Source organism: Bactrocera oleae, chromosome 2 (assembly GCF_042242935.1).
Source record: "Bactrocera oleae isolate idBacOlea1 chromosome 2, idBacOlea1, whole genome shotgun sequence".
Classification (NCBI taxonomy): domain Eukaryota; kingdom Metazoa; phylum Arthropoda; class Insecta; order Diptera; family Tephritidae; genus Bactrocera; species Bactrocera oleae.
Genome location: NC_091536.1, coordinates 19,365,784 through 19,391,412, shown reverse-complemented (window position 1 = coordinate 19,391,412; position 25,629 = coordinate 19,365,784). Strand labels below are relative to the sequence as shown.

The 25,629-nt window shown below is 34.1% G+C and overlaps 1 protein-coding gene across 12 annotated transcripts in view; it reads left to right on the top strand.

Moving 5' to 3' along the window:
• Positions 1–607: 607 nt before the first annotated feature.
• The window catches only part of Esyt2 (extended synaptotagmin-like protein 2), a 37,422-nt gene continuing 12,400 nt past the window's right edge, over positions 608–25,629 (top strand). For 2 of the 12 annotated variants that reach the window (XM_036377822.2, XM_014248010.3), the window contains exon 1: positions 18,612–18,935. In XM_036377822.2, coding sequence (XP_036233715.2) covers positions 18,871–18,935 — 65 coding nt within the window. In that variant the 5' untranslated portion in view covers positions 18,612–18,870. The other 10 variants (XM_036377828.2, XM_036377827.2, XM_070110760.1 and 7 more) reach the window with 10 other exon arrangements.

The following is a 25,629-nucleotide window of genomic DNA, read 5'->3' as shown; positions in this document are numbered from 1 at the left end:
ATTAAATTTTATTTTTAAATTTATTTTAGTTTAATATAATATTTTTAATCTTTTTTTCATTGTATTTCATTTTATATTATTTTATTTTATTGAATTTTATTTTAATTTAATTTAATTTAATTTAATTTAATTTAATTTAGTTTTATTTTATTTTATTTATTTTTATTTTATTTTATTTTTATTTTACTCGATTGGATTTATTTAAATGCATTTACTTTTATCAGAGAATGTTTCAATTCATTTACATTCTCTGATTTTACTTAATTTCATCCGATCCTTGACACAAACCTATAATAATTACCCTCAAACTATTGCAACAGCTCAGCTTATTTTCAAATAATACAGTGGCCATCAATCAGCCAAAAGCACACCAGTGCGTATACGTAAGGCCCGCCGATTGCTAAAAACACTCAAACGACAGAGTGAAACTGAAAATCCCTTTTGAGTGCAGCAGCACAATTACATCGGCTATATAGGTCAACCTGTGTGACATTATGTGTCTTTTTGCCCATCTCTTCGTCGCCGCGACGGTGTCTTCTGTCTTCCGCGGCTGAGCTAAAACATTTGTATTACTTTCTATTTCAGTTGAATTCGCTGTGTTGTCTGTTGTTGACGCGTCGTGCTTCTTCTCGCGAGTGCCACATTGTTATTTATAATATTTCAATGAAAAAAGTAAATAAATACATCTATGTGTAAATAGGTGTAGAGCCTTAAAAAGCGCGCGCCCGAGTGCAGTTAAATCAATATTCAACAGATTTCCAATAAATTATTTCATTTCCGGGAAGACACTTCAACGGCATCAAGCTGAAGCGTAAAAGCAAAATTAGTAAGAAAATGTAAGTAATTATTTATATAGGCTTAAATCGAGCACAAGGGAAAGAAATTTGCGCGTAAATTTTATATGAGTTTGTATGTGTGCATACGTACTTCTTTTTCTTTCCATTTTTTTTCTTGTGCTTTCGAAAATTCTTTATATTTTTAATTTTCTTTTGTGCGTGTATTCTAAATAAATATTTAATGTACACACTTGCAACATCTAATGTGCGCTTTCAACAAACCATAAAACACTTGGGACTTTGTCGTGGGTGTGATGTCAATACGAGGCGACGCCTGGATGGCGACAAGTGTGCGAAAATTGAAAAAAAAAAACTATATGTGTATTGCTGGAAAGTCATATTTGACAAAAAAAATATATAATCAGTATAATATTAATGAGTGAAATGAATAACGTAAAACAAATTAAATAGAAACTAAAAAACGACTAAAGTAAAAAAATAAAAAAATTTGTTTATTTTAAATTTTCACATAAATTTTGAGGTTTTGTGAAAAAAGTGCTAATACAAAATCTTTTTGTTTTGCTGTTGCACAGTTGCCATATAGCATATTTCAATATGACTCGTAGTTTTGCCGGAAATCGAGTTAAACTGGATTTAACCCTTAAAAATTTCACTATTCATGTTAGTTATTTTGTCTTCCTTTTCCAATGGGTTTTATCCTACTATAATTTCTTTGTAGTGGCAGCTTAAAAGAAAGCTTATCAAAATAATGTAGTCTACAAATTGAAACGAACTTTAATTTAAATGACTTTGAAGAATTCATTGTTTATGCACCCGTGCGTAAAAGTTTAATCAAGCTGATTTGAATTTACAGTAATGAGTAAAATGTAAGCATAGGAAGAAATTTTATTTCTAAGTATATATACAAGTATATATATTCAAAGGTCATCCACACTAAACTTTCGTTGCTTTAAAGATTTGGCTACCCCTGGTTTAAAATATGAAGAGAGCTTATGTCTGATATTATTGAGGGTGAATTTGCATTAATTTTTGTTGATTTTTATTGTTGGTGTTGTTGGGAATTTTTCTTGTCGTTGTGATTTTTATTTTTTTTTTTTAATATTGTTGCTGCTTTGTAGGGTTATAAAATAATGTTGGAAACTTCTACCGAGCCGCCTATCCTTGGATCCGTTCTACATAACCAAACTGAATATCGTGTGAACGGACATAGCCTTATTTTAAACTTAAATCGTTCAATTCTTGCCAATATTTTCGATTATTCTGGCTTTGAATTGAAATTTACTTATTTTGGAAACTCAAGCCTTTTTTTGCACTAAACTGTATATGCATGCAAATTAAAATTCCCACGCAAATTTGTAAATCGTTCATAAAAAGAATTTCGGATTCATTGCATTATTTGAAATCATTTTCGCAAAATTTCTTCGAAACAATAAAATCTTTGCAAATCTCCAAATCCAAGCAGCTACGTGCCTACAACTCTTAGCATACTGTTGTATTGATTAATTCGATTTAGTTGTTGTTAACATATAATGCGTGCCAGATTACTTATCGATGAGCAGAAACGGCAGCTGTTGGTGACGCAAATGAATTGCAATGAGGGAAAACAAAAACATTTGCACTCGTTTTGTTTGTTTTTGGTTTTTTCTCATTGTTATTGTGCTTTGTTTGTTATTATTTAGTCATGTAAATGTGTGTGGGTGTGGGTGTGAGAATAGTATTTAATTTTATCTATGTGCTTATATCATAGAACATATTTCCCGTTATTTCATTGTGTTCATGCCTATCGACACCTGTCACCAAGCGCGCAGGCCACTGACCGGCATAAACATAGGTGTATATACATAAATAATGAAATATTATTAACCTTTCGTGGTGCAGACTGCTACATATGAAGACCGCTGGTTGCAAAAGCTTAATAGTTTCTAAGTGGAAGAATTCCAGATTAAGCAAAAAAACCGATATTTTAAGGTAATTATCTCACTTCAAATCGAAAACATTCAGATGACAGCTAAGGGGTTAATAGTTATGTAATAGTCTTTCAAGACGTATAATTTTTAGTGTAGATTTTATTTTGTACAACATATTTCAATTTAATGCCACTAGAAAATAGTATACACCTCATCATAACATCGCTGTTAGTTTAGCCCTGGTCTTCCTCTTTTGTTAATAGGTATTCACTTTTTCAACAAGTGGTAACGCTGTAAAAAAAAAAAGCTAAATCTCGTAGTTTTACCCTATGGCATCTTTTTTAAACTTTGAAAATTTTTAACAGGTAGCAACCCTGTATATTTTTTTTTTTTTTGTAGCTTCCTCGAATCCCTCATCAGTATTTTAGGTAAATTATTAGGGCCATAAACTTCTGGCTAGAAATTTGGACCTATGCCAAGATAAAGACACTGATAATTTTTACCTACACTTCTGCTATTGGACTATATGGTGGAGTTTCAACTGTGGAAATTTGGGTGGGGGAAAATTTGATGCAATGTACTCGTATACGTGATACTCTATATGTGAATTAAAAAGTATGTCCCAAGCCAAAACCCTTGCATCAACGCATTGAAAATTCGAAATGAAAAATAGTGAAGCTTAAATAATGAAATAAAATCTTAAACGACTAACGTCCTTAAAAATATTGATATATTTCTCTCATTACTTAATTATATGTTCTCATACCAAGTTCCGCTTTTCGTAAAGCATTCCGCTTTAGCTTCTGAAACAAATCAATTTCTAACTAATTTTCCATACTGCCTGCGGAAGTTTATATTTTTAAGTGCACTTAAACATGCATTACTGTAAATATATGTACTTGTTCTTTAGCAAAAGTTCTCTGCTTATTTAAGTAAACAATATTGCACGCAAAGGTAACGAAAAGCCATCCTTGTAAAAATATATTTACTGTGCGTTGTTATACACATCAGTATGTTAGGCATGAAACTCTTTACATACAAATACCCAAAAAAAGCGTAAAAACTCAACGCTAAAATTTAAATCCCTTATTATATTGTACTACTTGTAATGACAAGGACTTCAGATGAATAAGACGCGCGCTACTTTTGTTGCCACAAAGGCCAAGACCATAGGAAAAGCACAGTTGCGTTTTCAATGAATTTGGTTAGCTGTAAGCAAGCAGCTATTATGCTTAATAAAATTGAGCCCTTAGGATACAGATACCCAAACTAATTGGCGAAATAGTATCAAAAATATGTACTTGTATATATTTATACATCTATCAAAATTAAGTAAGATTCAATGTTCATAAGACGTCTGAAATGGATACAGTCACTCTGGCATTAAGCGATTTATGGATGTCTCTTTAGCTGAAATTTGAACTCGAAATCTGAAAAGGAGGTCTTCAGCACATAGAATATGTTAGCAATTATTATACTAATTGGCAAAAATTTAGGTGTAAAATAGTAAGATTATAAACTACAACAAGTAAGGAAGGGCTAAGTTCGGATGTAACCGAACATTTTATACTCTCGCAAAGTCAAATAGTATACTCGTTTGAGATTTCTTTGTGGATTGACTGATATTTTCGGTAGAAGGTCAACTATAGGCACTGGGGTCCACATATTTAGTACTTAGGGGCTTAAACAGTTTTGGTTCGATTTAGACAATTTTTGGCCACAAGGTGGCATACTTTAATCGCATTATTCACGCAAAGTTTTATCCCGATACAGTCATTGTTGCCTGATTTGCATAGTGGAAAGAATCAGATGGAATTTAAAATGGTTTTATATGGGAAGTAGGCGTGGTTGTAGTCCGATTTCACCCATTTTCGCACTATGACATAGAAACATGAAAAGGACATAATGCACCGAATTTGGTTGAAATCGGTTAAGCAGATCTCAAGATATAGGTTTCCACCTAAAAGTGGGCTGTGCCACGTCCACTGTCTAATTTTGAACGCGGTTCCTATAAAGTCATCTCATACCATCCCAGAGATAGAATTTAATGTCTTTGTTATTATAGCATTAGCGGTTTAGGAGATATGCACATTAAACCTATTAGAGGCGGGACCACGCCCACTTAAAAAAAAATTTAACTGCAGATGCCCCTCCCTAATGTGATCCTGTATACCAAATAACATTCTTGTATCTTATTGCGGAGCTTAGTTATGGCAAGTTATTTGTTTTTGATTAATGGCGTTTTGTGGGCGTGGCAGTGGTCCGATTACGCCCATCTGCAATACCAACCGTCTCACGGTACCAAGAAACATGTCTACCAAGTTTCATAAAGATATCTCAATTTTTACTCAAGTTAGAGCTTGCGCGGACGGACAGACAGTCACCCGGATTTCAACTCGTCTCTTCATCCTGATCATTTATATATATATAACCCTATATCTAACTCGATTATTTTTAGGTGATACAAACAACCGTTAGGTGAACAAAACTATTATACTCTGTAGCAACAGGTTACGAGAGTATAAAAAAAACCTTAATCAAGGTTTGGAACTAAATTGATAAATTGAAAAAGTGTAAAATAGGTTTGTTTGACACGCAACAGATTTGCAAAATTTTAAGTTTAGCTCTAATAGACAGCAATAATAAAGAGAGAGAGGGAGGTTGAGAGTAAATTCCTATCGATATGTGTTAAGAAAATTATCAGCGTTATGAGCTGAGTCGATTTAGCCATGACCGACTGTCTGTGTATACGCAAACTGTCATACAAACTGGTCGTTCAAAATCAAATCTTCGACGTTTCCTACTAGGTGTTAACTGTTTACCCTGTTTAGGGTATAATAAAGTCCTTCTATGGAAAACTTTTTTATTTGACAAGATATACTCATGAAATTTAGCTTGGATTATTGTCCAAACCGAGACCGGATGCAAATCGTTGGCCGGTTAAGTTTTCAGATTTAGTTATGCATATGGTTGCTATAAGAAATACACCTGTAAAGATATTATAGCTTCGGTGCAGCCGAAGTTAACATTTTTTCTTGTTTTATATGTGTTTGACTAAAAGCCTACTTAATTCCTGACGTCATGAATGAAAAAAAGGCATGCTTTCCTACAGTTAATATGAACGACTAAAAGTAGTTTCGTTTATGACATAATGTAATCTTTTCTACATAATTCGGGGTATTTATTTTTTGGTCTTGCACGCTTAAATAATGCTTTATCGTAGTTCTTAAAATAGGTAAACATCTCAATCTTTTTAAAATATAAAATTTTTGGAAAGGAATTTTTAAGTTGACGAATTCATAGTTGCCTTCGATTCGACAAGCGTTACCCTACAGTTGCCTTACCAAGCGAGCAGTAGCGAGCAAAGAAATGCCGAATCGAAGACAGCTAATATATCAAGTCTCAAAGGCTTTTCCTATTTCACGAAAACACATACGCTATGAAAAAAGCAAACAAATCACTTTATTTTGTTAAATTTGAAAATTGTCATAAAAATATTGCTTTATATTAATAAACTTAAGTATAAATACCTAAGAAAATTATTATTCAGGGGTGTTGTAGAATCTGATAGTTGTCGAAATCAGAATTGAAACCGATAAAAAATGTAGTAGGTGTTATGCATGCAGATATTATAGGTTTGACGTTCGAAACAGAAATTGTATGGGTTTTGGGTGGGTGTCACGGAAACCAATTTTATCGGCTTTGTTATCAGAAACAAAGCAAGAGTTAGTCGCTGACAGATGTGAAATGTAAATTAAGAAAAATGGATTACTGTGATCTTTTAAATATCTTGCTTTTAATTTTTTAGTTGCTTTTCTCTTCCATTAAAATAAAAGTTAAAATAGCAGAACTCATTGTTAGCTTTGTCTATTAATTCGGTTGTTCAAAAAATAACAAACGCTTTCAATAGTAAACAGCTGATTCGAATATTGGCTTTTTGGTAGTATGGAATGTTCGAAAAGAGGAAAATCCAATCAAATTCAGTGACACCATTCAAAATCAATCTGTCTGGGTTTCCACAATACTCCTGATTATTACTTTTTTTTACCACTTTTGCACCATTTACGAACCCGACTGCCATGCAGATCAGCTGCCATATTCATAACTCTTGAAAAGTTAAATAGCTGCTCATAGGTGCACATACATATGGTACATACAAGTATATTTTACGACGTATGCACTTGTGGGTGAGTAAAGCGGATAGAAAGCTATGAAATAACGGTTGTTAACATATTCATAAATAAATAGCAAGTACTGTAGCTGTGTCATAGTTTCATCACAAATTCTTTCCCAAACACACACACACATCCATTTGCTTATCACCTATGCATCTAAGGCATTTTATTGTACAGCTAATGCCTACCATTGGCCCAGCACATACATACATATACATAGCGCTCCTTCGAGGAGCATAGTTTCCAGCAGAACTTGCCTACTACAAATGGAGCGCCATTTAATTGCCATTAAATTGGAGAATAAGGTAATTTACACCTTCACTTTTACTTCCACTTTCACTTGATGCCTTTTGAGTTGCTTCTACTTTGTTGATTTAATAATGCACGCTTGGATTTCCGCTTCTCATTAAAGTTGCAACAGAACGGAATGGAAGGAAATCATAAAATGTTAATATTTGAGTTGGCGCAAATTTGCCAACTTTCCTTGTCCACCGTTGGCTGTCAGATTAATAAAATAGGTAGTTTGCCCTGCGTTAAATTTGAAGAGCGGCATTTTCGCACACAAATACGAATGATTCGCCTTTCACATGTTCCAAATGTCAACCACTTCCAAAGTTAAACAACTCCGTGGAAATTAGATGCCATGGCAGGTAGGCACGGACAGCAGAGTATATGTTAATAATATAGTGAAAGTCTCTCACGAATATAAAGCCTTATGCGTGCGAGCTTGAGAGGTACTATCGCGATTAAGACCTAAAAGAATAACTCATTTATTTATTAATTTTATGTGACTTTTGAGTCAATTAATACAATCCTAGTCATTATTGTTGTTGTTGAATCAGTTATCTAATCTTCATTCAGAAGGTTCAAGTTATTTGTCGTCGAAGTCAGCCAACGGTATGACCATGAAACGTGCTGTTTCGACGGACTCGGAGGATAGGGAAAGGGGTTTTAGATGAGCGGGATTCATTGGGCATGCAAAGAAGTGGTTGGTGTCATGCGGAGACGCATTGCACGCAGAACATATATTTGGTATATCGCTGTCAATTCTGGATAAGTAGAAGTTAAACCGGCTACAGTAATCAGAATGAAGTTGCGTAAGGGTCTAATCCTACTCGTCTTTTATGGCACTCTGCCGAAAAGCCTTTACTCGTGGCTAGATTTCGCTCCACAACGCGATGAAGTGGCAGTAAAGCGCTCAAACCACTTGGTTACAGTAGTCATTGTCATTACTAAAGATACGATCTCTAATATTTTCAGAGCGTCAATTAAAAGCAAAAGGCAATGTAGAACACACTCTCCGCGCATAAAAACTATTCGCGAAAGCACTATTCCTGAATATATATGAATGTGTGTGTGTAATGGCAATATGCGAAATTGGAATTTTACTCGCCCGTGTGCTTGATAATTTTGTATCTGTGAGCTGTCCTTGGTAATTCGTGTGTGTGTCGCAATTAAATATTTTTAGCAGGTGCTCATAGACAAAGTTAACAGCGTAAAGCAATTTGGAATGCAACAACAACAAAAACTTTTACCATTTACCTCAACACATCAACGCTCTTGGGAGTGTGGCAACCACGCGAGTTACGTTAAAATTTTGCATCTCTTCATTGGACGTTCGAAAATCGCACGGAAAATATGAAAATAGCGAATATAGTCAACCAGCACCGCGAAGGACATCAGCGCCGATAAATACAGAAGTTGGTTGCCTGGAAAGAGTTGACAACTAACTAGTAATGACACCAAATGCAATAAGCTAGCTCAGTTCTCTGCTGGATGGTTTTCCATTATGAACACTGGGTGCAAACACTGCCTCTTATACTCCTGACAAGGACAATGCAACTGCTCGCGGATCAAATTGTCGCTGGCAGCGAAAACAGTTGATAAGCAGATGGAAATTCGCGTGGCATGCGACATTTTTTGCCCATATTTCCTATGCACCTTTAGTTTATCTAAACTCAACGGACACGTGCACAGTTTTGCACGGTGAACAGCACGATTTTTCCACGAACTAAATATTTCACCGTTGGCTGCAATAAAAACTGATTTCCATCTCGCTATTATTCCAATAAAAGAGTTGATTTTACGATTCGCTTTATTTAAAAGACCATTTGTTATGGCTTTGTCATTGCCTATTGACAGGCACACAGGCAGTAAAAGGACAAGGGTAGCTGAAGTTGCTCATGCAATAAAAATCACCATAAATGATCGTTCGTGCAAGAGATTTTTGCTTAGTTTTCTTATATCTTATTACAGCTTTGTTTGTCTAACGACACTTATAAATAATGCAGATAAAATGTGTTGGATAAAGATATGGTAAATGATAGAAGTTTAAATCCAACACTTAGTCAAAGGAGCTCCAAAAATCGTTTTACTGGTGAGGGATACTACCAATATATTACTATTGAATTCTGGAGCAAAGTCAGATGAAGGCGAATATATTTTATAATACTTACTCATTGTCCAGTCTCTTTCCTTACACAATCTCTTTGAAAATGATTTTAATAAACTCTCTTTTCAAATAACAATACCAAAATAAGTTTTTGGGAACCTTTGGTAATCACAGGAATGCGCTTTTTGACATTTTAGACTATTTTCCATTACTTTTAGTACTTGAGTTCCAACCAATAACATCAGTCATGTTCTTTATAGTATGGTTCATATGTATACCATTGAAGTAACGGATATTTAGAGCCCTTTCAACAGAGATATAACCTCAATTCTGATATATTTTCTTCTCATAAGATAAAAATCTAATAACCAAAATTGTAATATGTTTCGCATTTGACAGAAGTCAACTCTCTGATTTCAATTCTTATAAGAATATAAAAGAAAGAGCTATTAAGAGTTATAAGAATTTAAAGAATGATTAAGGTATCTGAAAATAGCGCTAAGTACTTGACTTATTTTAGAAAAATATATATATATATATTTCCTATAAAGTACAATCATAAATTATCCATTATATTAAATATGATAACATACGTATTGTATTTCATATGTAGGTATTAATGTTTAAGCATTAATAAGTGTTGCATTGCTAGCAACATTCACCTTATATCAATAAAATATGATTAATATTAAAGCGCCACTGAATTGCGTGTTATCGATAGATTGACAGGTACATATTTTATGAGTTGCTCATACGCCATGGCTGCTATCACAAAGCCACCAACATGGCAGCCAGCTTAGTCTGTGTCGGTTTTATGCACAAATTTGTGGCTTGTGCCAAATTATTTCACCTAACTAATAGGTGAATGAAATATTGCCATTTCACTATTATGATGGAGTGTAGTTACAGTACACACATAAACCAATTTCATCCTTAGAGGAGACAATTTTGTGAGAAATTATTATATTTGTATAATTATTTGCTAATAAAAAGTGTTGGGTTGACATTTTGAGGATTTTATTTAATGTAATTACTTAGAATAATCCAAACGCTTCTAACGAGATTCTTCTTCTTTTTAGTTTTTCGGGCATTTTGAGGACTATAGCCACAACAAAATGTCTCCATTGATTACGATTTTTTGATAGAGCTTTCCCTTCGCTCTAAGTTTTCCCCATTGACTCATGTTCTTCTTCAGATGTGCGTTTTCAGCTGTACTTAGGCCTATCGCGCTATCTGCTATCTTGCATAACTGCATATCTTTAGAACTTTTCTTCGAAATATTTTTCAATTTATATTTGCAGCTGCTTCCATAAGTCATTAACTTTCTTGCAGATATTTATCTGCGCGGTTTCTTCGACTTATTTAGGGAGCTAAGCATTGTAAGCATCATAGATTAATGTAAGAAGAGTTCTCGTATGAGAAATATTTACTTAATCAATAAAAAAAAATTTTAGATCTTACCGCGGCATCATGACATAACTCCGCTCCACACCAAAGAGTTGCCACCGGATAAGGCTAAAGCTTTAACAGAGCAAATATAAATATTCCAAAACAAATCGCCTGGGAAATCCTTTGTCTCTCGCAATTCAGCGAAAATTGTTGGCGTTTGTAATTATACACATACGTATTCCACTGGCACATATAAAAAATTGTAATGGCTTGCAATTACCAAGCATACAAACGCCAAAGCGTGTAAATAAATATTTATAAGCATTTTCCTCTTTCAGTCAAATTCCATACAGTTGTGCTAAAAAAAAAACCAATGTGAAAGCAAATCAGCCTTCAGCTGTTTGTAATGTTGTGCGACACCTCACGCACACATACAAACACTTTAGGAGCTTTGTATATTTCATACAAAGCGCCATCTGGCTGATGGGCAGCAAAGTTGCTCGCCATTGTATTGAAGATGCTTGTTACGAGTGTGTTTTTGTTTGCCCATATACATTTACACATTTACATATTTATGTTTGTTTGTTGTTGTTTTCCTGTTGTTGCCGTGTATAGCTGCCAGGCGCCAGCGGCATTAATTTCTCACGCTCAGCGAGGCTCAGCACAGCTTTAATCGCTGAAGGTGTGTGCACTCAGACGCGCGCTTGTGAAGTGGCAGAAAGAGCTGTGAGGAAAAAGAAGCGAAAGGTAAATGCTACGAAAAATTGTCGACGGCGCAGCACGAAACTTTCAAGGCGAATCTTGATACCTCATTAATGACTTTTTTCTGAAATTATTTTAATTTATTTTTATGAAAATAATGCTTTCAGTCAAGTAAATAGTGTTCATTTATATAACAAGCGCCTCACAGTCTCGTCGTTTCTTTTTACCATATATCTCGATAAAATATTGGTGACCTCGCTGTTCGACTGATTATTCTTTACTGATGACGAATCAACTAAGCGATGTCGATTAAGTTTAAAGTAACGCTTCGGATTCTTGCCTTGCCTGTTAGTAAGGAAATTAAAGTCAGGTTCTTTTCCTCTTAATTTTTCCAAAGAAGGTGTTCCGATTATTTTCTAAACAAGCTCAATCTCACTATAATTGATAATAGAAATATAGAAAGAAAAAGAAATATAAATATTGTGTTATATATTTCCGAAATGCTGCGGCTGGCCACCGCACTCATAGCATGAACTTATAAACAATGAGTTGACCTACTATAAGGGGCCAGCTTAATAGTACTTAAAGCCTTAAACGAGTTTTTCTTGAAACAGTGAGTTCAAAGTCGGTTGTGAAGATTTTTCACGAACTACTCACTGCATCTAAATAAAATTTTACACAGTTCTTCGGGATATATGTAATTTAGAAGGTCTTGAACGAAGGATATTTTTTGTGTTCAATTACAACTATTAAACAAGTAAGGAAGGGCTAAGTTCGGATGTAACCGAACATTTTATACTCTCGCAAAGTCAAATGGTATACTCGTTTGAGATTTCTTTGTGGATTGACTGATATTTTCGGTAGAAGGTCAACTATAGGCACTGGGGTCACCATATTTAGTACTTAGGGGCTTGAACAGTTTTGGTTCGATTTAGAAAATTTTTGGTCACAAGGTGGCATACTTTAAACGTATTATTCACGCAAAGTTTTACGCCGATATAATCATTGTTGCTTGATTTGCATAGTGGAAAGTGAAAGAATCAAGTGGTATTTAAAATGGTGTCATATGGAAAATAGGCGTGGTTGTAATCCGATTTCGCCCATTTTCGCACTATGACATAGAAACATGAAAAGAACGTTATGCACCGAATTTGGTTGAAATCGGTTAAGCAGATCTCAAGATATGGGTTTTCACCTAAAAGTGGGCTGTGCCACGCCCACTGTCTAATTTTGAACGCGGTTCCTATAAAGTCATCTTATACCATCTCAGAGATAAAATTTAATGTCTCTGGCGTGTTTAGTGCTTGATTTATCGCGCTTTTAGTAGTTTTTAACAGTACCGTTATATGGGGAGTGGGCGGAGTTGCCACCCGATTTCAACTATTTTCACACCGTCAATAGAAGTGCTAAAAACATTTGCTTCCAGTGAATTTTGTTATTATAGCATTAGCGGTTTAGGAGATATGCACATTAAACCTATTAGAGGCGGGACCACGCCCACTTTTTAAAAAAAAATTTTAACTGCAGATGCCCCTCCCTAATGTGATCCTGTGTACCAAATAACAGTCTTGTATCTTATTGCGGAGCTTAGTTATGGCAAGTTATTTGTTTTTGATTAATGGCGTTTTGTGGGCGTGGCAGTGGTCCGATTACGCCCATCTGCAATACCAACCGTCTCACGGTACCATGAAACATGTCTAGCAAGTTTCATAAAGATATCTCAATTTTTACTCAAGTTAGAGCTTGCACGGACGGACGGACAGACGGACAGACGGACGGACAGACGGACGGACGGACAGACAGTCACCCGGATTTCAACTCGTCTCTTCATCCTGATCATTTATATATATATAACCCTATATCTAACTCGTTTAATTTTAGGTGATACAAACAACCGTTAGGTGAACAAAACTATTATACTCTGTAGCAACAGGTTGCGAGAGTATAAAAAAATCAAGAATATCAAGAAATGTTCACCAAAATTTGAATTTTTTTTTTTGTAAAAACGTCTGCCAAAATTAAAATTTTTATTTTGTTGTTTTTTCCTACTTCCAATACATAGTTTATGGTTTTAATTACAAACACATATTTTTTTTTTGCTTTTGATAATCCTGTTAAAAGTTCTGCTGTTAACGCGGAAGCACCTTTTTGTCCGAGGAATTGCCGGAAATAATGTCGTAATGGCCGAGTTTTGAGTATTTTGCTTTGAAAATGTCCAGAAATCTTTGTTAAATATGTGTGAAAAAATTGAAAATAATTGAAAGCAGGCCGTTATTTGCTCGAGGAAACCCATGAAAGCTCTTAAAGGCTTTTAAGGTTAACTGTTCGAACAATTTTTGAAGTCTTTCACAATGACTCTCCCTTTAATGTGCTCTGATTTAAAATTTTTTTTTTAGTTATTTTACACAACTCGACTCTTCAAATAATAAATATGTATATATATATATATATATATATGATAACTTCGATAATATATATGATAACTTCGATGAGATTCTAACTTGTTATAGTGACGTTTACTGCATCAGAAAATTACCTTGCCGTTTATATGTATGTAATAAAGGACTGAACTATTAAGCTACCCAATGTAATCTATTGGCTTATCCAAAATTACTGAAAATCTGCAAAATCAATTTTTCGTATATATTCAGAGGAAAATGAGCCAGTGATGCCGCCGTTCTAAAGTCGATAGAGACTTCTGAATAATTACGTCCTAACTCTCCGATCCCCATGCATGTTAAACTCCATACCTGTGTGCTGCGTTTAATGCAAAACACCACAAAAGATCGAAATAAGTTTAAGATTAAGTAAGTTTTAAATTTTTTTCTTGCCTAACTCTGAGTTTGTAGAGTGTAAGTGAAATAAATCTATCTCTATCCATATTTCCAGCAGGAACGAATTTTCACTAATTCTTTAAGGTGGTCCATACATGTGCAATTGAAAATAAGTGGTACGTGTAAAATAGACAAATTTTGTATGATGTCATGCATTCAACAAAACAGCAGAATCCAACAGCAGTCACAGTTTTAATGTGCATTCCCTAACTGTAATTAACACTCACATAATTAGAGCAAATAAAATTAATATGGGCTAGAATATTATTGCCAAGCAGAAGTCAATAAAGAAGCTTCAAAACATACCACATACAAATGTACACATATTTAAACAAGTAATTACATTAATACATGCCATTATCTGAGTTTGTCTATATACTTGTAATTTTTCTGTTTAACTATAATAAAAACCAAACAGCTGGAGAAAAAAGCTTAACGAACGCACATAGAAAAGTAGCAAACCGAATTTAAACAAAACGCAAACAATTGAAATGAGGCATCAGAAGAATGTACGAGTGGCTGTTGTGCATACTCAGCAAATGCAGAAGAACTAAGTATACTGTTATGAGGCACATACATATTTTGCCTGCTTCGAATGCCAACTTGACAATGACCTATCTCCGCTCGCTACGACACACCGCATTCGTGTAGCTTTCAAGCCATTTGCGGTAGATATAAATGGCGCCAAGAGGCTGCACAAGCACACATACGTATAAACATACTTGTATGTATATATATGGATGTGAGTATGTGCTAAAAATAGCTGAAATAAAAGAGCTTAACTGGCGGTACACACGGCTGTATTTATGTATGTATGTATGTATCAGAAATTCGCGACGAATTTGCCAAGCAAAACAAAGAAGCTGCAAGAAATGCTTATGTTGTGTACATATGTATGTATTGTATTGTATTGTATGCACATATGAAGGAGAATAAAGCATGCACACAAAATCACTCAAAACCCACTCATTCTTAGCAATACACACTCATACAAAAGCTTCGAGCAGCTCAGTAAGCTTTCACTCAAATTATAAAGTTTCCTTCCACTGCTTTTCGGCGAAATAAATCTTAAAGCCACCAAGTTTATGCTCTTGCTACAAAATTCTTTCGGTTTTCTTCAGTTTCAACTCGGTCGATGTGTTGTGCGTTTTATACTTTGCTCGCAGATTCGACGGCTTCGCTGCAGTTCTGCGTTTGTTCATTGTTTGCGTAGCGCCAAAGTTAAGAGTCAAACTTACCCGCTGTTATACATGCATATACATATATAATAAACTCTTTATATACAACATAAGGAATCGTGTAAAAGCATTGTGTTGTGGTCTGTAAATTTCGGCTTCGCTGGTGCATTGTGCGGCTTTCAGAGCGCGCAGGTAACCAGTAGTGAAGCTCCAACAAAAGAGCAGAACCAAGAACAGTGCTGTGTTATATATTTATATCAACGTATTGTTTTTTTTATAAAGCCGGTTTCCTTTTTTTCGTTCGTTTTTTTTTTTTTTATTGGTGTGCGGTAGTTTTGTGTGACGCTATCAGAATTTTAATGAACATTAAGAACAGCGAAATCGCTTTTGTTTTGTAATGAAACTAATGAAATCCATTTTATTCAACCGTTTGTGCAACGTCTTTTGTTATAATAAAAGAAAGCAAGAAAATTATTGAAAACGAAATGTGAAATTGCTTATGGCAGAGCGCTTGTTGACTTTAACGCGGAGGCGGCAAATTTGGCAATTTGAAAGGCAATAAAGTGTGCGAAATTACACATAGATTCAAACAAATATTATTACCAAAATATTTTTTTTATCATTAAAACACAAAGATTTTAAAAATTGCAATTGAGTGACATTTTTTTCAGCATTTTAATGAGTTTTGAGGGCTCAAATCTCTATGGAATATAATAATAATACAAATTTTTTGTTAATGACGAACGATTTGAGATATATGAATTTTCAAATAGAAAGTTACCAAATACAGTTTTTTTTTTTTTTTTTTGAAAAATGTAATTTCCAAAGCTCTGCTATATATTAATGCTCTATTTTACACGACAATACACAAAATATTCAAAAAAGAATTTAATTTTTATTTATCGCTGTGAAAAATGTCGGTTATTTCAGTTTAATTAAGCTACATATATACTAGCTAATTGAAAGTCATGTTTTTGAATAATACTAGTTTAATAATTATTATTTTATTCTGAATGAAAGCAGCCGTTTTCCGTTTTGATTCAAAGAATTAATTCTTCCAATTCAACTTTCACAACACATAAATATATAATAATGACTCATTTCAGTACCTCTACAAGAACGTGTTAACAGCTTTTGATTTCTTTTGTTCTCCAACTAAACATTTTTCATACTTTTGCTTTCTATTATTATTTCCATAAGCTAAACTTGATTAATATCAGAACCGAAAAACAAAACAATAAAATCGTTGTAATGTATTTGTAAGGCGGTACCACCTCAGTTACTTGCCTAAACTTTAACTGTTAGTTTTGTGTTGTATTCTTATTGCTTCTGTCGACCACCCAGAGGAAATTTATTATAGGTATATGTATATATCTACATATATTGTTAGTTTTGTAATATGTAGTAATGGGAGGCAAACTTTTTTTCAATGAAGAAGGAAAAAGATGTAATGATTTTGTTTGCAATTTTGAAAATTGTTTTATAAAAGCTTTTAAGAAATCACAATATTTAGCACATTAAGAGAGTAACTTTTCTTGGGTATTAAACGTCAAAAGAAAGTTCCTCTTTGTGTTCATTACAACCTTCTTTTCTATTTTCAGTTTTAAATAAACTCAAAATTTATTAAGAGGTTACATGGGTTTCACGGCTTGGCGAAACTGTGTTTTCAAAGTCGGTTGTCAAGATTTCTCAAGAACTACTCAACCGATCTTTGCCTTTTTTGTAAAAACGTCTGCCAAAAATACAATTTTCACTTCATTTGTTTTTTTTTCCGTCTTCGTACCTAGTTAATGGTCTTAATTCAAACCCGTATTCTTTTCTCTTTTACTTTTGATGATCCTGTCAGAAGTTCTGCTGTCAACGCGGTAGAATAATTTTTCCGAGGAACTGCCGGAAATGACGGCGTAATGACCCCACTCATCTAACACCCCTCTCCCTATGGTCCGACCCCATCGAAACGGCTCGTTTCCTGGGCCTCCCGTTAGATGACCTCGACGACAACGAATCTGGAATTTATCACCCAAACGGGGACTAGGTAACCGTTACAAAAACAACAACAACAACGGCGTAATGACCGAGTTTTGAATATTTTTCTTTGAAAACTTTACAAAATCTTTACGAAATATGTATCTTTAGAATAATAAAAGGTTTGAATAAAATATTTAATTTTTTATATGAAAAAAAAATTATTTAAAATAGGGCGTTTTTTGCTCGCGAAACCCATGTAACCCGTTAGGAAAAAAATCTGACCAGAACTCTGTCTAGAAAACGGAGAAGCTTCTTACAATATATATCCTTTTTTGAGATTGGGCATTTTGAAAGTTTATAATCCAACATAATAACATATGCGAGTTCTTCAAATTTTTCATTTTCGAAAACTTCTTAATTTTCAAGTGATTATTGAATAAATATCAAAAGTTGCAAACACCAATAATAACAAATAATGCATTACCATATGTTGATCGTCGAGAAAGACGTCTGTTCAATTTCATTATGACCCAATTAAATGGCCAGCACTACAGACTCATACGCACACAAACACAAATCAGCGGCAGCCGAGCACACACAAGAACGCACGCATGCAAATGCCCATGAAAATGTAAACAAACGCAGCAAAAGCATGCCAGCGTACACATATGTACATATAAGTGTGTATGTGTGTTACGATGTGTAGGCGTAGGCGTAGCTGTAAATGTATGTGTGCATAAAAGTAGCAACAACAACCACTTGTTGGTCAAATGACCGGGTTTTATGTGGTTTTCAACACTTTGACAAAAAAATACATAACGGTAAAGCACTACCTTTGTGCGCATAGATATGTGTGTGTGTACGTTTGTATGTATGCCAGCTCGTATAGATAATTAAAAGCATATTTATTGCCACTTTCCTTTTGCCACTTTGCCGGACACCGACATGTGTTTCACCAACGTGCTGTAATTAATTGCCTTTGATTGCGTGCAATTTATAGTTATCTAATACTTAGCGACGACACAAGCGTGCAGCAACAACACAAATACAAAAACCCATAAATATTCGCTAAAAACAATAAATATAACATAAAGTATAAACACGTCACTTATTGACACACATTTCTATATACAAACAGTAATACTTTCGTGCAACACAAACAACATTACAAAGAACAACAACACTACATACTCCGTCTAAGCCATAGAAATCGCTTTGCTGCTTTGCAACGAAAAACGCCGCGAAAATGAGGTGAGCTTTGTAATTGGGTCAATATCAGCGAAAACAGCAACAACAACAAAACACAGCATCAACAACAAAAACGACAACGCTAAACTCACTAAACTCCACGACAAACTATTACATCCCGGCAACAGATGCCCCCTGCATAAGCGGGTCAACCTTTTTACCCACAACGACTTTGCAAACGAATCCGAACAATTTCCATAAGACAACAAAGCAACGACTCAACCAAAATTCCGTAGTACGCACACTTTTGGCAACGACTGTGACTGCGTCTGTGTTGGCGATGCGTGATCGCCGCCACGCGAAAATTTCGTTAATGTCGTGCTGTCGTGGCTGCTCGGACGATGTGTATGTTTATGGTTTGATGACCTGTGACACGCCCACTTTAATGGCACTTTGGCTAATATTGCTTTAATTGTTGTTGTTGTTTATCACTAACGCAATTGGTAAGGGTACTAATAATGCATCGGCGGGTTGACAGTAAAAACTAACTAAGTACAGTTAACAAAGCTCAGCGTTTTTTAAGTTATGTTTTATTTTGTTGAAATAATGGATAATATTTTAAGCAAAATTTTAGCTTATTTTTTGCTAGGCTAATACATATATTTATAGCTTTTCTTATGAAAGGCTGTTTGAGTCCTTTAAAATTTAATAAAAATAACATTTCAAATTTTTCTTGACACTTTATTCATGTGAAGGTGTCACTAAATTAATATTTTTGCTTATGTGGGCTACTCCGTATTATTATGTTTTTAATTTTTAATTTTGATAAACTTATTCAAGACTCGATTCGACCAGGCGTTTATTTAAAAGAAAATTTAATACTTAGCAGCATTAAGTAACGATGAAATATAGCTTAAGGACATGCTCAGAAGGGTCTACAAACAAGAACGACGTAATTTTAAAATGAAATAAAACACTCAAATTTGGTCAAAATGGGTTAATAATATAATTTTATGCCATTTATGATTTCAACAAAATGTCGGCCAAATGGCCACCATGGCTCCGTCTGCATACCCCCAGTAAAAATAATATAGAGGAGTTAAATCGTATGATCTTGGCGGCCGCTTGACTGGGCCATTTCTCGAAATTAACGAGTCGTTAAACTTTGCACGCAATATGTTCATGTTTAGACGTGAAACATGAGACGGCACACCGTCTGCTTGGAAATAGTGTTCGTCCGCGTCGTTATAATGCTCGCTGTTGATGGTAACGGCATTTCTTGCCTAATTTCAAAAGCAATAAGGCTTGATGATGTCGCCATACCACAGTTCACACTAAACGCTCAATTTTTGGGAATGCAATTACGTTTCCCTGAACCACACGACAATTTGACTCACCTCAATAGCGACAATTTTGTTTGTTGACGAAGCCATTAAGCGAGAAATGGGACTCATCTGAGAAGATGATTTTGCGATTAACGTGAATTTGTGAATTTTTCGGAGAACGTGAATTTGCATAATAATATTGGACAATATCCAATCGTTGTACCAAAATGAAACGTGACAAGATGAAATGGCAAACCTTACTGAACACACTGACAAAATTTGCCACAAATCAGTAAACAAACATGGGCGCCATGAGCTGTCAAAATCACGTCAGCCCTAGTACAGCATCTATCTGATATATATTTTTGAAAACATTCAAATTTTTTAATAGTAGCTTGAGGGAAAAATTTAAAATTTTTGTATTGTTATTATTTTTTGATTTGCTTAACAGAAAATGCTTAATTTTTGAACTTGGCTTCTGTTGCAAAAATGTTATTGACAATGCAGTCTCCTAAAATCAAAAAATCAAAAAATTTCAGTTTCGAAAGTTTTTTAAGTATTGCAAAAACATTTTAGACCAATACCTTTGCACAGAGTAACTTTAAGTAACCATTAATTTTGATTGTTATTAAATTTTTGTTTGTTCGCTATGTACATAGCCTAATGTTATGTTGACATTATTCACATATTTTACGAGGTATAAAGAATAATAGCGTCTAATGGTACAGTGTGTACTAAAATTAACCGCACTTTATATTTATCAAATCAAATACAATCATCATTTTTCAAACGCATCTAACTTTATGTAAATCGGATGACAGTCGTTAAAGGTACAGCCATTTCAATAAAAATAGTTAAATAGTTCAATTTTAATTATTGATATCAGTGCAAATTTTTCTACGAGAATGTTGGCTGAGGAATTAAATAAAAAAATAAAAACACTAACGGGTAAACTTTAACTAAATTTTTAAGTAAAGAAAGATCTGTGTGCATATTGTTCCACATGAATTAAATGAAGACCAGCAAAGTAAACCTGTGAGTTTTTAATGAAAAAACGAATTTCTCACATCAACCACCCGCCATCCTCACTTAATCTATCATCTTGTGACTATTTTCTATTGACAAAACTAAAAACCAACATGAAAGGAGCATTTTATGCCGGAGATATTCAAGCAGCCGCAACCCAGGTGCTGTAGAACGTTTCTATAAATGACATAAAAAAGGCTATGCAAGCACATGTTGGTTGTTCTAAAAGTTATATTGGATGTAATGGTACCTAGTTTAAATAAATATTAAATAAAATCAAAGATAGTGTAGTAGTAGATAGTGTGGTTTTTTCTCTATTTAAAAAGCTCAATTATTTTTAGGACACACCCTGTATACTAGAAATGTTTGCGCAAACAAAGTTTCAAATTTCCAACAGTTCTGCAACAATAGGAATAGCCGTACGACATCCAATTTGTTCTTGCTTGCAGCTATTGCTTTTACTTCAATGATTTATGCTGCCAAGCAAGCAACAGGTGCAAAAACACAAATTAGTAAGTTTATGTGAATGTGTGTGTACGTATTATGGAAAAGCTTGTCTGCTGAGAAGTCATTGCTGTTGTTGTGTTGCTGCTGGAAAGCAACCACTTGTTGAGTCACCTTTAAAGGAAATACGTGTCAATATCAATGTGCGTGTATATGTGTGTGTGTGCTTAAAGGTTCTTTGGCTCCACTTAGAATATGTTCGTATATAAGCAAATATGTCGGTATTGGAATAATAATTTGCTTACTTATATTGTGTTTTATATTAGTCATTCAGCTATTCCGTTTTATCGCGTCTGCTTGAGTTTGTTTTGCTAAATTGTTTGCTGCAGTCTTTGCTTCTTTGGTCATATGTCACTTTTATCTTCCTTTTATGACAGTTTCAAATATTTTTATTTACATATATTGATATGTAACATACGCACACATATTTTTGAATATTAAAGATATCCCACAAAATGCTCAAAACTGAAATTCTTGGCCTTTTGTTTACAAATTTAAAAATTCAGTCACTCCTTGCATAAATATTTGAAAGACATTAACCAAAGGAATTTAAGCTAACTTCAAATATGCTGACCTTTAGACTGTCAGCTCTGAATGTATTAAATATTTTACAAGTACAAAGCCATGTTCGGCTATGTGATTTCGTCTTCATTCCAGTTAAATAGTTACAGACTTTGGTGCACCCTGTTTGGTTATGGCAATAAACACCTTAAACGATATTTGTGATATTGATGGAGTTAATCTGATAAAAGGTAGCGTAGAACCACTCCTTTTCAGTTCAACTTTTTCTATATTCGATCAACCTCCAAATCAATGAGTAACTTTAGAAAGCTTTATGGATTGCTTGGTTCAATTTATAGAACTTTCGTACTTACTCAAGTTTCAATCTCATTGACTTGGAGAGTGATCGAAGAATAGATCGAAAGAAACTGAAAAGTATTATATAGTGTCATGAAAGTTTATAGGTTTTATCGGTATCGCTTTATCATTAATTAAAAGTTCTCTTAGACTAAATTTTTTCAACAAGACTATCCAACTCATGTTAGAAGTCGCTCTTTTAACCAAATTTCCCCCGCACATTTTTTTTATGCAAGCAAGTAATATGTCTGGATGGTTCCATCGGTAATTAAGTAGCTGTTACTTAATTTGCAAACGAATTTATTTCTTTATGTTGGTTTTTTTTTTGTGGTTTTTGTGCTTGGAATATTTCCTTGATTAATGAGTAAAGCTGCTAACATTTGTTTAGCGTGTACTTGGAAAAATGCCACAAAACTGAGTCAGCGAGACCGGCATTCTAAACTTAATTCCAGCTGCCTTCCCCAACATAGGCACTTCAGTGAATATTTATATTTATAAACTTATATACATACATACATATATAAATATTAGGGTGGGTCAAAAAAAATTAATTTGATACTCAGAAAAATTGGTTGATAGACACCTCTAAGAAAGTAAATACAAGTATGAGCTCTTAATTGTAACGAATACAATTTTTCGATTAATTTAAGGGTTTACGAAATATTCATCGTCAAACAGCAATGCATATTATATATGTTTGTTTAGTAAATTATAAGTGATAATTTTTATAGAGAAGTAAATTTCTTACAAAACTGTGAGTCTTCCGCTTTATAATGAGTTTTTCATTGAGTTACTAAATTCATAAGAAACAAATTTTTGGCTTAACTTAAAAAAATTTCAACCGTTAATATTTTTTTAACGACTAGGTTTACGAAAAAATCATAGGAGACCGTACAAAAACAAGAAAAAAAGTTAACTTCGGTTGCGCCGAACCTATAATACCCTTCACAAATACAAAGGTTCCTTACAGAAACTTGTTTCCGATCTAATTTCTTGAAGATACCTCGTCAAATGAAAGAGTTTTCCATACAAGCACTGGGTTTCGATCATTCAGTTTGTATAGCAGCTGTATGCTATAGTAAGCTGAGGTGAACAATTTCATCGGAGATTGTATTATTACCTTAGACACCCGTGCCAAATTTTGGGAATATATCTCGCCAAATGAAATTTCCCATGCAAGCACTTTACACCGAACGTTCAGTTAATATGGCAGCTATATGCTATAGTAGTCCGTATCGGCTGTTCCGACAAATGAGCAGCTTCTTAGTGAGGAAAGGACAAGTCCGAAATTTCAGATCGATAGCTTTAAAACTGACGGACTGGTTCCTATATATACAGACACACGGACAGGCAGACAGGCTAAATTAACTCAGCTCATCATGCTGTTCATGTATATATTTTATAGGGTTTCTGCCGTTTTCTTCTGCTTGTTACAAACTTCGTGGCAAACTTAATATACGCTGTTCAGGGTATACTTATGAAGCGAAATATTTTTTCCAGCAGTTGGTAGAGAGATATACATACATTTTTTTTTATCCACCCTAATGTATATAGAAATATAGCACATAAGTGAATTAAATTAAATTATAAACATACCGTGACTGCTCGTTTTATAGGAGTACATGCTTTTTTTTTTTGTTGTGGAATTTCTGTTTACATATATACATATTTATTTATGTAGCTAAAAACATATACAGATGTGAGCTTACAACACGAAAACCCACGTCTCTTAGCCACATACACAATGCATGTGCTTCAAATTATATGTATACTTACATACAAGTACAATATATAAATATATAAACATATAAAAAAAACTTTATGCGTAAATGTTGTAAGCCATTACGCGTTAAATCTCATCGCCACTTATACTTGCATCCTTGTGTGCGTGACAATTGACGGCTGGCTTGAGTCAAATTGTTGCTGCTTTGGTCTAGTAAAAAAACGTGAACATTCGCAATTTACGACTGTCACTTTTAGGCGAATAGAAAAAACGGCTTTCATTACAATTTAACTCCAGTTTTTACAGTTTGTGTTATCCTTCACCGCTTTACTGCCTTTCTTCATGTTCTGAACACAATGACAACGGCACGACACGACAGCGAAATTTTCTGGTCGACAAATGTCGTTTTGAAGCGAGCTTCTTGAACATTTTGAAGACGTCAGTGTCATATCACACAGCTGTTGTACACAATTTCTTTGTAGCTGTACTAAAACTTTTCACTTCAACAAATTTTAACTTTTTTGTTCAAGACAAGTTACTATTCACGATACAGTCTCCAATCTTTAGTCACAAAATACGGTCTCAAATTTGTCACTTGATAGTAAGCAGGTTACAAAACTAATAAGGATTCTTGTTTTCCATTTTGAATATACTGAGACTTCACTTATAGAGATCATCACAGATATTTATCAGTTGTCGGTTTTTATATTTTGAAAGCAACTCAAACACGTAAAAATAAAAAAAAAAAAGTTTTAAATACACTTCGTGACGATACTATTGCGATTCAAAGTCAACATTTAATTTTTATTGTTAATTATGCTTTTTGACCGCGTTATAGGAAATTTTATATTTGTTATCGACATTTTGTTTTTATTCAGGTTTTATATACATACATATATCTCTAAATGACGGAATGTAACAGCTGATTAGATTGGTTCGTTTTCAATAGAGAGATTTTTGTGACTGTCACGTACAGAATTGCGAAATCGTCTCAAGTCACAAAAATTGTCTCTAATTTAAAATCTAAAATTTGGAGACTTCTGACTGTATCAAAATACTGAATTCCGATATCAAGCGACAGCTGGAAGCCTGCCGCCGTGTAGTCGTGCTGCTGTCTAAATAACTGTGCCCATAAGAACATGTGTATTTTAATTTTGACAGATGCTATCTGTCACTTGTCGTCGTCTATGTTATATGTTCAGCACTTCCTTATTTATGATATCAAATCAGTTAATTCGAAAGTAAAACAAACGTAGAAAAAATGCAATTATTACCATTAGGAGAAATAAAAAATTATTTTGCTATTGTTTTTGTTTTCGAGCTTCACTTGAGGCACAGGGGCAGTGTATTACAATTAAACTCACCTAACCCAACTTTTAGTGAAAGTCTTTTATAGCTCAAGATAATATCTTTCTCTAAACTCTTAGCTCTCTACAATTTTTCTCAAAATCCAGAAAATATCACTCTGTGTCGGTGATTACCTCTTCACTTGGTTCTAAATGGTATCAAACAATTTTTCGATTTCCAAACAGAGCTAACGAAAAATGTCCGGTATCGTACCATGCCGTGGTACTGATTTTTCGGTTACATATATTTGTAAACCCGACTGCTTTGGGAGAAAAACAAATAGCGCAATTCTCTAGCGATCTTTGGCGTGGATATG